Source organism: Platichthys flesus, chromosome 3 (assembly GCF_949316205.1).
Source record: "Platichthys flesus chromosome 3, fPlaFle2.1, whole genome shotgun sequence".
Classification (NCBI taxonomy): Eukaryota; Metazoa; Chordata; class Actinopteri; order Pleuronectiformes; family Pleuronectidae; genus Platichthys; species Platichthys flesus.
In genome coordinates, this window is record NC_084947.1 from 3,171,924 (window position 1) to 3,184,208 (window position 12,285).

At 42.9% G+C, this 12,285-nt stretch overlaps 1 protein-coding gene across 3 annotated transcripts in view; it reads right to left on the bottom strand.

Annotated features, from left to right (window-relative positions):
* Window positions 1-12,285, bottom strand: part of dapk1 (death-associated protein kinase 1) — a 58,518-nt gene that overhangs the window by 30,328 nt on the left and 15,905 nt on the right. For all 3 annotated transcript variants that reach the window (XM_062381376.1, XM_062381375.1, XM_062381377.1), the window contains exon 4: window positions 2,792-3,013. In XM_062381376.1, the coding sequence (XP_062237360.1) occupies window positions 2,792-3,013 (222 nt within the window). The remainder of the gene's footprint in view (window positions 1-2,791; window positions 3,014-12,285) is intronic.

Genomic DNA, 12,285 nt, shown 5'->3' on the forward strand with positions numbered 1-12,285 from the left:
ATCTTGTCCTATCAGAATATAATTTGCTTGAGTCTTTTAATGTCAGCATCAACGCTCTCTAATCATTACGACTCTTTATCTGTCCAAACTTTCAAAGAGCTCGGGTTCACATCGGAGTCGGAGATCTTTCAATTCAACGACAGTGTGATCCAGCTGTTGTAGAACAATTACTTTGGTGATAGGAAGGAGACAGTGTGAGGATAAGAGGAGAGAGAGAGAGAGAGAGAGAGAGGGAGAGCAGATGATTTATCGTGGTCACAGCGCGATAATGTGAGTGACTGCCTGCAGCGACGGGGGGGGGGGGAGCTGAGCAGAGGACGAGCACAGAAGACTGTAATTAAGTTTATTATCCAGACGGAGCGTTCGCTTGAGTGAACATCCACAAATACAAACACGTTTGTCTTACAATATACATTATGTTCACAATACGAGTCACATCCAGTTTAATTATTACTTTTATAACAGCATTTATATTCTGTATATTACCATTTAGACCTATTTACACATTATCATCATTTATCTGTCTCATATTTTAACCTCCACCAAGGAGACTGGTTCACCCCTGTGTTTGTTGGCTTGTAGGAATCACACACACAGACCCGGGAACAGATTTGGATGAAACTTGCTGGAAAGATGATCCACGTGCCAAGAATCACTCCATTACATGTTGGAGCAGATCTGGACAAAGGCGAAGATCCAGGAACATTGCAAAAGGGTGTTTACCGTAATTCTTTGCAATTTCCCAGGGATCAATTCAAGGATATTGACGGGGAACATAATATTATTAAGGGAAAGGGTAAAGGCTTTTTTTTCAGTTGCTGGATGATGATAAACCAGGCTACACAACTGAAACTACACACAAAGTGTGGGCTGAGATAATGTGAATTTACTTAAATTTCATGTTGCTATAAAAGAAATTACCAATTATTTACTTTCTATCTTCCCCTGCACAAGCACACACACACACACAGACATACACTACTCCGCCCTTCAGGGAGGAAAACACCAGACCAGCTGCACAGCTGAGCACCCCCCCCCCCCCCACCACAACACTCACTCTCTATATCAGAGACGTCTATTTCATCATCTGCTCCAAACGATTAACAGGGCGTAAACACACATGCACAAGTCTGGAAGGAAGGCTTCTGCCCAAACATGTCGAGTCTGCGTCTTTTCTCACAGGTCTGTCTGTGCCTGAGGTCAAAGGGCAGCCGTCACGCTTGTATTTACCCAGAGTGCAGCAGGGGGGAGGAGAGGGAGTGGAGGACAAAAGGCCACGACATGAAGCCAAATATCTTTACCAGCCACATGTAAGTTGTTGTTTTAAAAAGCTCAGAGCTGTACTGACCAATCCCTGCACTTCTGTATAAACCCTAAAAGATCCAGGCCTCATCTACACTACTGCAGATATCTTTTCAAATTTACATTTTCCATAAAAGACTTCAAACGCTCAGACAAGCATGCCAGGCCAATAAGTGATGATAAAATCTACATTGATAATCCATCAAATACCAGAGGTTGATATTGGGGATCCAAGAACTAGCGGTGAAAACCAAACGTACACATAAATAGTACAGAAACCATAGTTTTTGGAAAATCTGCATTTTGAAAGATGTGCAGATTTTAAACGTGCTCCTGTGACCTAATTTCCCTCAGATGGGATAATATAATTTAACATGACTTGAAAACCTAACGTTTTTAATAATTGTCTTCAGGATTGTTCAGAATAGATCCGTTAGAGATGTTGTGCGAAAAGGCCAGTTAGACCAGTTCACCACAACCTCTGAGAGATCACCCGTGTTTACATTTCAAGTATTCAGCTGGCACGCTTATTCAGAACAAACAAGCATGGAAGCAGAATAAAGTACACCTCAATTACAAGGTCAGCTTACAGCCGGCGGTTATGGCAGCGCAAAGTGGAGCGCTGCAGCTGTCTGACAACATTCCTGACAAATGATCACATACGGTGGAATAGAAAGGAAGAAATGACAAACACCAAACCGGTCCAGGGCCAACGGTTCAGCATGTGAATACCAGCGTTCGCTTGCAGCTCAGTGGAGTAAAGAGCTGGTAGGTCACTCCGATGCACGTGGGACGTCTTTGAGATGATGACAATTATGGGGCCTGTATTATGTCGACTCGCACTTCGAGGTTTAAAGGACAAGTAATGGAACGTTTTTTTTATTGAGCCACTCCACATGTTCACATGTTAAGTGTCTCTCATCTTCGAGAAGAATATGAACAGCTGGATAATGTCTCCTGTGGCTCTGAGGGGAATTTTCCCTCGGTTTGAAAAGTGTTATCGTGATTATAAATTATAATGTGTGATCTAAACCAGTAGAGGCTGCGATGACCCTGGAAAGAATTTGGGACATTTTCTGTACTTAAATGTTTGACTACTATGTTATTTATTTACCTGATCTTATCGCCACAGCCCTGCAATGTTTTGATCATGTTTCAGAGCTCATCTCAGAGTTCCCCTTTAATTTAGAATTTCACATTTAAAGAGAATGTGATTGTCACTTAAACACTGTTCCCATAATAGTCTACAGAGAAAGTCTTTAATTTAGTCTTTCATACTTTCAAGAGCACAATATTTAGAAAATGCTGTGTTAACCGCTCCTCCCTAATGTATCACTACACGAGCAGATAATATAAGTGATGCTTCAAGCTGATGCCTTCATGGAACATATCGTAATAATTGCCCTTCTAATTGTGGAGCGGAAATAAAAATCTTAAATTGCCGGCTGTGTTGAGAACAGAGGGAGAGGGAGAGGAGAGAACCACTCACAGCTCCAGGATGAGGATGACCTCCGCCTTGTTCTCGAAGACCTCGTGCAGCGTGATGATGTTCGGGTGCTGGATCTCCTTCAGGATGTTCACCTCGCGCTCGATGTCCTCCCTCGTCACCCCCCGTCGACTGGATTTGCTGCGCCGCTTCTTGATGAATTTGCCGGCGAACTCCACGCCCGTGTTCCTGTGCCGACATCTTCTGACCACGGCAAACTGGCCACTAGAGAGAGGAGAAGATAGAGATGGAAGATTAGCACATCTACCAAATTATCTAACTGTTCCTTTAGCCCCTCAAAGCTAAAACTGAACAATTATGAACAAATAAGACGATCAACAGGACTCAATGATCTCATTTGTATAAAGAAACATCATTTAAATCAATCTAAACATTAAGGACTCTTTAAGAAAAGATTCAGCGATACATTAAAAATAAAGTCTTGTTTCTGAATCAGTTTGAATGTGGTAAAAACAGGCATTAGAGCCAAAGGAGTGGGTGGGATTATAAAGTATAAAAACTGCTGATCAGAAACAGCTTTAATTAGTAACTGTCTGATGAATCATGATCATCAAATTCACCGTAAAGTGTTGTGAGCTTTTGTTGCATTTTTGCGTGACAGAAATTGTGTCATTGTCACAGGAGCTGTTGTGTGGAAATTCCACCGTCATGTTTCCGTGCAGCCTTGTTGCTGGTATCCGACCGGATAACGCTGACTCAACTGTCACTCTTCCAAAACAGCGCCGGTATAAAACCACTCGGGGAAGCGAGGACACTTGGCTGAGGGCTGTTGACGCCTCGGCCAGTTGTACCTCCTCATGGCCGTGGCACTCACCGAGCACTCAGTGTGCCAAACAACCGGAGAGAACGAGGGGGTAGGGGGAGAGCGAGAGAAGAGCGAGAGCCACATTCTGTCTCATTTTGCCATTTCACGGCCAGATTTTCACTCAGCAGAGAGGAGGAAGCTCTCTGGCCCCAAAAAAGAAAGAGGCCATGTTATTGAGTCATGTCCTCAGTCACACCGTTAAGTAATTCATCTGAACGTCTCCCACGCTAATCCTCTCTACAATGTGTGTCCCAATGTTTGATGAGTAAACGTAGGATCCAGACTATAAGGCTGCCGGCTGTATTGGAGCGTTAAAGGGAAACTCCCTCAGGAAGTATCAGTGACCCTGTTGTGACCCCTGAAGGTAGCCTCTCACGTGGGCCGATCAGGGGCGTCTGAGGTCATCTCAACGTTCACCAGGGGAAAACCACATTTCAACTTTGTTTAAAAAAAACAAACAAGAATCTGCCTCTAAGCTAACTTTTTTTCAATTATAGAAGTTAACAAAGCCCATAAAGAAACAGATAAAACATGGTTGCACAGTTGGGGCTGTTTCATTAACAGGACAGATGGCAATTTTATTTATACGGCACATTTCATTAAAAAGCAACTAAATGTTTAACAACCCAGGAAATGAGCTGGTGCCGAAAGTGCAGTCGATTGTTGCAGGTTTAATTTGCAGCTAAATGAATTAGCTCGACTCTCAGTTACAGGATGTAAAATGGATGGATGCAACACAGGCAATGTGACTTCAGACTTCAGACTCTGCAATGGGTCAGCGGTTCCACTTATATCAGTTCACCAAAGTGAAGTTACGAAAAGTCACGGTGCAAATCTCCTCCACCTCCGTGACTGAGTGCGTCGGTCACAGTGAATCCAACTGAATTAAATTATGTGAAACCGGAGCCTGTTGGTTTATACTGAACGAATTAAAGCACGTAGGGTTGTCTCCTCTGTTTGTCTTTTAGCTGAGAAACTCTTACTCACCAATATGTCATGAAATAATATTAACTTACTTAAATTATTGTTAATATAAAAGGCATTTTGGACCGTTTTTGATATTTTGTATGTTTCTGCTCCTTGATTTGTTAGAAAACATCAAGAACATGTCCAGAAAATTCACAGCAAATTAATAGGAGTGTTATTATATATATATATATATATATATATATTTCTGACATGTGACATATGTGAAACTGGAAGAACTGCTTATATCTCAGGATTCAAAATAGGAGGCAAGTGAAGATGATGCTAATGAAGAAGTCAACTTGAAAAGAGATTAAAGAGTTTACACATCAGCCTCCTGCTGCTCTATAATGTGTTCTTTGTATGTGAAAGACCAACTTATTGTCTAGAGTTCATATCACTGTTATCATCCACTTTGAAAGAGTAGCTTGGATAGTGGGCTGACCGTTTGATATTGCCAATGACAAACTGTTGTTTATCCTAAAGTAAATAATGTTTTCTGGCAGTTGCTAAGTGTTTCCTGACACGCTGAACTAAAGCCTGACTTCAGGGGAACGATGTCTCTTCGAGGATGTGACTTGTCCTGCAGCGGAGCCCGAGACACAAAGCAGACAATGTGAAGAGGAAAAGAGAGCAGGGCTTTCTCATGCTAATCACACTTACACCCCCTCACTCCACACACATCTCACACACAGATCAGTCAGGGCTCCGGCATGTAGACAGAAGGGACAAACATCAGGATATGATCAGTTTCTTCCAGAGACATTGACAGTGCGGAGTAGCCACACACAGATTCAGGCCAACACAATCTGTGTTCAAATGACTGAACACCTGTTACACATACGCCTCGAGGGGTGAAGCCACAATAAGCCGACGACAGATCTATGGATGCTGTCAAACCTCAAATGATGATCACAAAGGTTCAGCTGTAAAGGTCACGTTTAGACATTCAAGGCGACAGGAATGTGCATAACTAACGATTTCTTCTATACGTTCAAATAATGCTTTCTCCTTATTTGTCCCTTTTGGAAGAACAGGCATAATTTCAGTGCACACAACATAAACTGGATGTTTAAAACCTAAACTTTAAAACCACTGAAACTGGAAAAGTAGCAGGACAAGTACGTCCTTTTACTTATTCTTACACTGTCAAACTTCTCCGCTGCTGAAACTTCATGCAGAGGAAAATAATTCTGTGAAGCCGTGGGATTTGGTGTGAAAACACTTTTCTTCTCTGAGAAAGAGAAAACAGGAAAACGCAACTGATTTCCTGCTCTTGACGGAACACCATCTGTGCAGATTTGGAGACATCCTGTGCCTCTCGTACTTGTCAAGTTGATGCAGCACTCTTGAATCTTTACAGAGGTTTCATTTATTTATCCGGTGACCTGCGCTCGTCATACAAAATTTAGATGTACCATGATGTGTTAAGATAAAGAACATTTAAGGTTGGAGCTTTTAACTTCCTGTACACATGAGGGCTGCTTGATGTGTCCGGCATCCTTATTGTGCGTCAGTTGTGCAACTCCTCACAAATTGATGCTGCGTGTCTGCAAGATGCCGAACGCACATGATCGCTAGGGGCAGTGTAAAGTCGGGAGTGACTAGGACTCAACTTTCTCAAACACAGAAATATATACATCTGGGATTTCAGAATGCAAACTGAGCCGGAAACTGTCCTGCTTCATCACGGTCGTCCTGATGACGAGGCTGGGTCACGTCCTCACCCTGGGTCTCACTCTCAGCATAGACTTTGTGGCTGTAGCTGATCGTGCTGGTATTAAATATGTGATTCATCTTCATCTATGTTGCAGCCTCAGCTTGTAGTATTTTCTTTTTCAAATGGCTTGTGAAGTTGACACTTTTCACAACGTGTATTGCAAGCGAAGCCACAGCAGGTATGTATGTGTGTGTGTGTGGGCTGGTGAATGGGGTGTGGGTCTGAATGTGTTGCGTTGTGGCCTTTAGAGCGGAACACACAGCAGCTATGTGAGCAGTTGCACTCACGAGGCGTCTGATCGTGTGTTTAAACAGCAAGAACATCTCCGTCCTAACTCGTCAAGTTGAGCAATCTGTGTCTGAGACCGGCAGTAACAGTGACTCTGGAGGATTGCTCCATGAGAGAAGCTGATCTCCTTGTGGGTTAGGTCACACAAGCAGAGGGCAGATCCAGCCTCTGATAAGCTCTGTGTTTACGAGTGTAACTACAGTAATTATGTTACAGTTAAAAACCAGGAGGCGTGGTGGGGAGGCTTCAAACTAATAAATGGAGGTGAAGAAATCCAAGTCATGTTGTTGTTTCCCCTCAGCAACCACTGAGAATCTGTCCAGGAGCAAGGCCCAGTCTGCTGTACCCATTTATATCCATGCACATTTCTGATATGTTAAACTGTGCGAGGCAGAGGAGCGAAAAGAATCACAGACAAAAATTCAGACAGGGCTGAAAGAGGACTTTCTGATTGACATGCGACAGATGAGTAACGAGGATTTGAAGGTTTCATAACAGCACTAATGTTCAGAGCAAGTAGACGAGTGGCTCAAATACAGCTATGATGATGTGGTAATTAAAGCAAGAGATGTTGAATACTGAAATATAGGCCCAACACCAAATTAAGGTCAACCAAATGTGCAGCTCAGCAAGTTCATGTAATTACAGCTGCAGAAAAATGAATTCATGAAAGCTGCGTAGTAGTAAAGAAGCAGTGGTCCACAAATGTAGTATCAAGGGCATCATATTTCAGGATGGAAAGGATGGAAACAATAACAGTTGCATGAGGGGAAATTTGCTGTTGACTACACATTTGTTATTTCTAAAGCTGCATGCATATAAAAAAAAAATGGGGAAAGGAAGCCTACCATCCGTTAACTGCACCAGCTGCACACACACAAACACACACACACACACCCACACACAGGGGTAAAATAGAAGCGGTTCAACTGAGCCGTCTTCCCTAAGTGAGGTAGTGGAGGGAAACGAACAACCCAGTGCAGGCTTGTAAATCGAAACAGCCCTTCCCTGGTTTCTAAGAGCAAACCAGACAGGATTTTATGTGGTGGATTCTCCCAGTTTACCAAACAACTTATGTTTACCTACTAGGGGAGGCTGGATGGGAATCCCCTCTCATCCTCCAGGGATGTACAGGGAGATATGGCAGAAATAATGTGCATGCAGACAAGAAAAAAAGATTCCTGGGAATCACTGACAAAAAGCAGGAGTGAGGCTGTTTTTCAAGAGCAGCGCTGCCTCTCAAGCCTGTGCAGCGCAAAACCCCAGATAGTCTGCAGGATCAAATTGCTCGGCTCCCTTTGTTGTGCTTGAAACACAGACAAGGCTTCCCACTTTTGGCCTACTTGTTTCTCAACTGCAGGGGAGGGGATTGTGGGAAAGGAGGCAGGTTGCAAAAGGAGAGGAGAGGTTTGTGTGCGTCTGTCAGAGCTGCCTGGGTGTGTGACCGAGCCTCGCATTACTTAACACCGCTGGCGGGAGACTGTGTGTGTGGAAAGAATCTGCGGCGGTTAATTAATGCTAAAATTCGCAGTAATTCTCTGTCCAAACAAAAACACATGATCTAATCCCAATAGCATGTGTGAGATCCGGTGTAAACAGGAAGCACATTGTGAGCTCTGCGGTCGGTTGCTTTGTTACAGAAAAATATTACAAAAGAGAAACAACAACAATGAAATGTACGAGCAGGGATTTCTTTACTTGGATCGACTTTGAGGTGGAATTGTTCCAGAGAAAAATTGTTATTGTTATCAATAACTCTTCACACTGTAATAACTAAACAAATGACCTTACTACAAGTCCCTTAGGACAAATGGCAGCTGTTAAATGAACTTAATGTGATGTGGAGTCTAATAATCTATTAGTGAAGCAATACCGCAAAGCATTGTACATGAAAATGAACCCACCCAAGTTAAATTCTTCAAAACATACGAGTTAAATCAATGATTATCTAGGAATGTCCCCATCTATTGATGGTTTGGGTAAAAATCTCTTGTCCTGTTGCTGCCCTGAAATCATAGAAGACCCAGAAAGTTTCTGAGCAGGGATAGCACAACAAACAATGAACAGAACAGCTTTAAATAACAGAGACGTGATGTAACAGAGTCTCGTGTCCACTCGGTAAGAAGACTGACCACCGGACACTGGCGAGCTGTCAAATCAGCCGAGCGTCTGACGGGAGTTAGAGGCTGGCGCTCACACTGGGAGTCTGGCCTTGTCAAGATCGGGCCGCTCTGGAATGAACAATGTTCGGCTGTAATGAGCAACGCGCCGCGGCCTTGTAAACAAAGATAAGTCAAGTGTGTGTGGGCAGGATGGAGAATACACTGGATGGTAACAAGCACACAACGAATCACAATACATCACAACACGCAGTTGCCAAAATAAAAGTGAAGTGGATGAATCAGTCTGTACAGAGCAAGGAGCTGTGGATGATTTCTAAATTACCGCCAGTATATTTATCCCCTGTGTGATGTGTGAGGATGTTTCACAGTGTAAACGGCCGGGTGTTAAACAGCCGCACCCAGAAGCAGCTTCTTCACGCTATGAAATGATGTTTCACTGTGAAAACAATGAGTTGTGTCAAACTGTGATGTACAGATCAGTGGTTTTATGGTTTCTATCCAGTTTGTGCCGGTAGCCCAGATAGATCGTCCGAATATAAAAATCAGGAAGAAACTCAAATAGCTGAGAGTTACAGCTGTTAACTGTCAGAGGAAATAATAATGTGAGAGGAATGAGAGGGGAAGAGGAATCGACTCGCTGCGGTAGCTCAGTCAGCTGACTAAAGGGCTGCTGGGACTGGGAGCTGGTTACAGACGGCCAACCAAACAAACATGTTGGTGAGCAGCCAAACAGTCAGATGGCTATGGGAGGATGGTATCTAATAAATACTGTCGTGCAAACGGGGAGAAGAGGCATATTTTCATGCTGCACATTAACTAAAAGCCTTAAAAGGTGAAGTAGCGACATATCTAGATATGAATCGACGACTAATGGAATATGAGATTTAGCTCAGATCACACAACCCTGAAATTAGCTGCTGAAGATTGTGGAACATTTGGAAACTAAAGAACCAGATGTTTCCCTCAGGAGCTGGAAACCAAAAGCAGAGGAGGTGCATGAACGCAAACGGACTTTCTCCACCCGGTAAAGAAGTGCAACGGAGTTAATACATCGCTCAGATCAAGTCTTGTGATATAAAGTTTCTTGGTGAGGTGAAGCACGGCTTGTTATTAACACTCTAAGCAGTTTTTTCTAAGTGAAACCATTTGATCACAAGTGAAGTGTGAACCACGTGAAACCTTTATTTAAATGTGACATCTCATCTTTTTTGGGGGATTACAAGAAGACAGGGAAAAGGAACATTTCCTCTGTGAGAGTGAGGTGATAACAAGCTTGTCTGAAGTCGTCAGGGTGTCTGACACAGCTCGGGCTGACAGCAGCTGAAGATGACACACGCACACACACAGCTACTTTAGTCTCACACACACACACACACACACTACCTGTCTAGAAAACCTGTATCTTCTCTGCTCGAGAGCTGATTTTAACACAAGCTCCGACTGACTTCAGGATCTCAGAGGCAACAACCAGTCTCTGTGATTTCTTTGTGCACATATTCCTGATAGTGATCGCAGTTTTCCCCTTCCAGTCCAGACAGTCCAGAACAAATCCTCCCGCAAGGCCCGAGCTAAGCTCATGTTTGTCTGGACAGTATTAGAAGTAAAGCATTTACTCCAGAATAATCTAATACGTGAGTAATTCTCAGGGGCTGGAAAAGGAAACTCACCCTTCTAATCTTTGGCCTCAATCCCACCATAATCCATCCATATAATACAGCCTCTTAAATACAGTGGAGCCTGTGCTTGTGGGAGAATAATGCATCTTTGAAAACCACCGCCCACCAGACACCTAGTTGCCCCCCCCCCACCAATAATAACGATAAAAGCTGTACATGCAGCAGTGCGTCTGAACATGTTAAACGGTGTGTGTGATACAGTTTCTCTGAGATAATGCTATAAAACACACTTTTCCTTTCTGGAGCTTCTCCGACTGGTCAGTGATTTCTTTTTTCAAACCAGTAAAACAACTCTGCGAGCAGCTACATCGCCGCAGCTGTCGTTAAATCGATTAGAGCTGAGGCATTGCTGGATTCAAGAACAACAATCCGACAACAAACGTAGTACAGGGTCATTTGCAGCTGAAAAGCAAAACTGGCCAAAAGTTCCACATTTTACTTCTCCTCTGCGTCACATCAGCAACTTGGACAACACAAGGACAAACTCACAAAACAATTACGACAAATATCGAGTTCATTTTCATGAACGATATATCTGCGGCTGAGAAAAAGCTGGTGTGTTCAACATTATTTGATTAAATATCAGTATGGCTAAAGAACCTAATCTCAAGGACATCTCACAGATATATGTGTATGTGAATTCATGCGATCAATACAGAGTTATTACTTGGTAAATTACTTTTCTATCCCCGTCTTACCATGTGTTTTTGTTTTGTTTTAAGAGGGAAATACCAACAACTAGAAGATTTATCTTATAAGTGTTGATCAATCCAGCCACTTTCTTTCTTATTATAATATGAAACAAGAGAAAAGCAATAAATTCACATTCTTGAGCTGGAAACAACAATGTTTTATATCTTTTTTTTGTAAACAACTCCATCAACTGGAAAATCACACCAAACCAAATAAGCAATGCCTCGATCACCATTTCATATCGACTGTGGTTGGTTGGCGAACAGATTGTATTTGTCCCCTCACAGAATCGTAATGATCCGAGTTTTTTACACTTCCTATAACAACATAAAACAGCTGATGGGAGTGTCAACCACCACAGGTTGCAGTATTCTTTGTGAAAGTATCTCTGTGCTCACATAAGATATGGATTTAAAAGAGAAACACAAGATAACAATGAAACTCCAACAGCGTTTTCACTATCTTCATCTCTGATGCAACTTTCCAGGAAAAGCAGCACTGCGCTGTCACTGTAGTGGTTCAGTACTACACTGTGGATCATCTCTGTTCCACTGCTCAGAGCCAGCTATTGATTGGCTCGCTGTACTACGGCTGTGAAATAAGAGAAGGTGCTGAGAAGCTGAAAAGCGTTAAGAACAATAGCAGGCAGGCTCACAGAGCTACAGCTCACCACACACTACACCACGGCTTCTCTGTCCAATCTGATACGGATGCACATGGAAACAATGGGTGTGATCTCACCTACAGTTTGGTTCTTGGTTTGAACAACAGAAGAAGTTTGCTTGGTTGTGTTTTTGTTTAATTTGGTGAAAGCTGCCCAGTTACAAACTGCGCTGATGTTTACCCTGCAAGTATGTTATACACAGCACTATAGTGTTTCCCATTAATTACCTCCACTGTGCAGCAGTAGGCGTAAGTGCAACCGCACCATTTTTTATAATGATACAAACATTTCTTTACACATTATGAAATATCTCAGTGTTAGTCCCACTCTCTGTCTCTCTCTCTCTAGTAGATACACACATCGACTGGTCTGTCACAGTCAGACTGGCCATTGACAGCACAGAACAAAAGTCCTGCCCATGTTGGCGGTCCATTAAAACCACCATGAAGTTTATACTGTTCTCCATAGGCAGGCAGAATCCAGCATAAATACTACTTTCACTGTGCAAGTACAGGCAGCAAGCATAAGGTTCTCTGCAGGC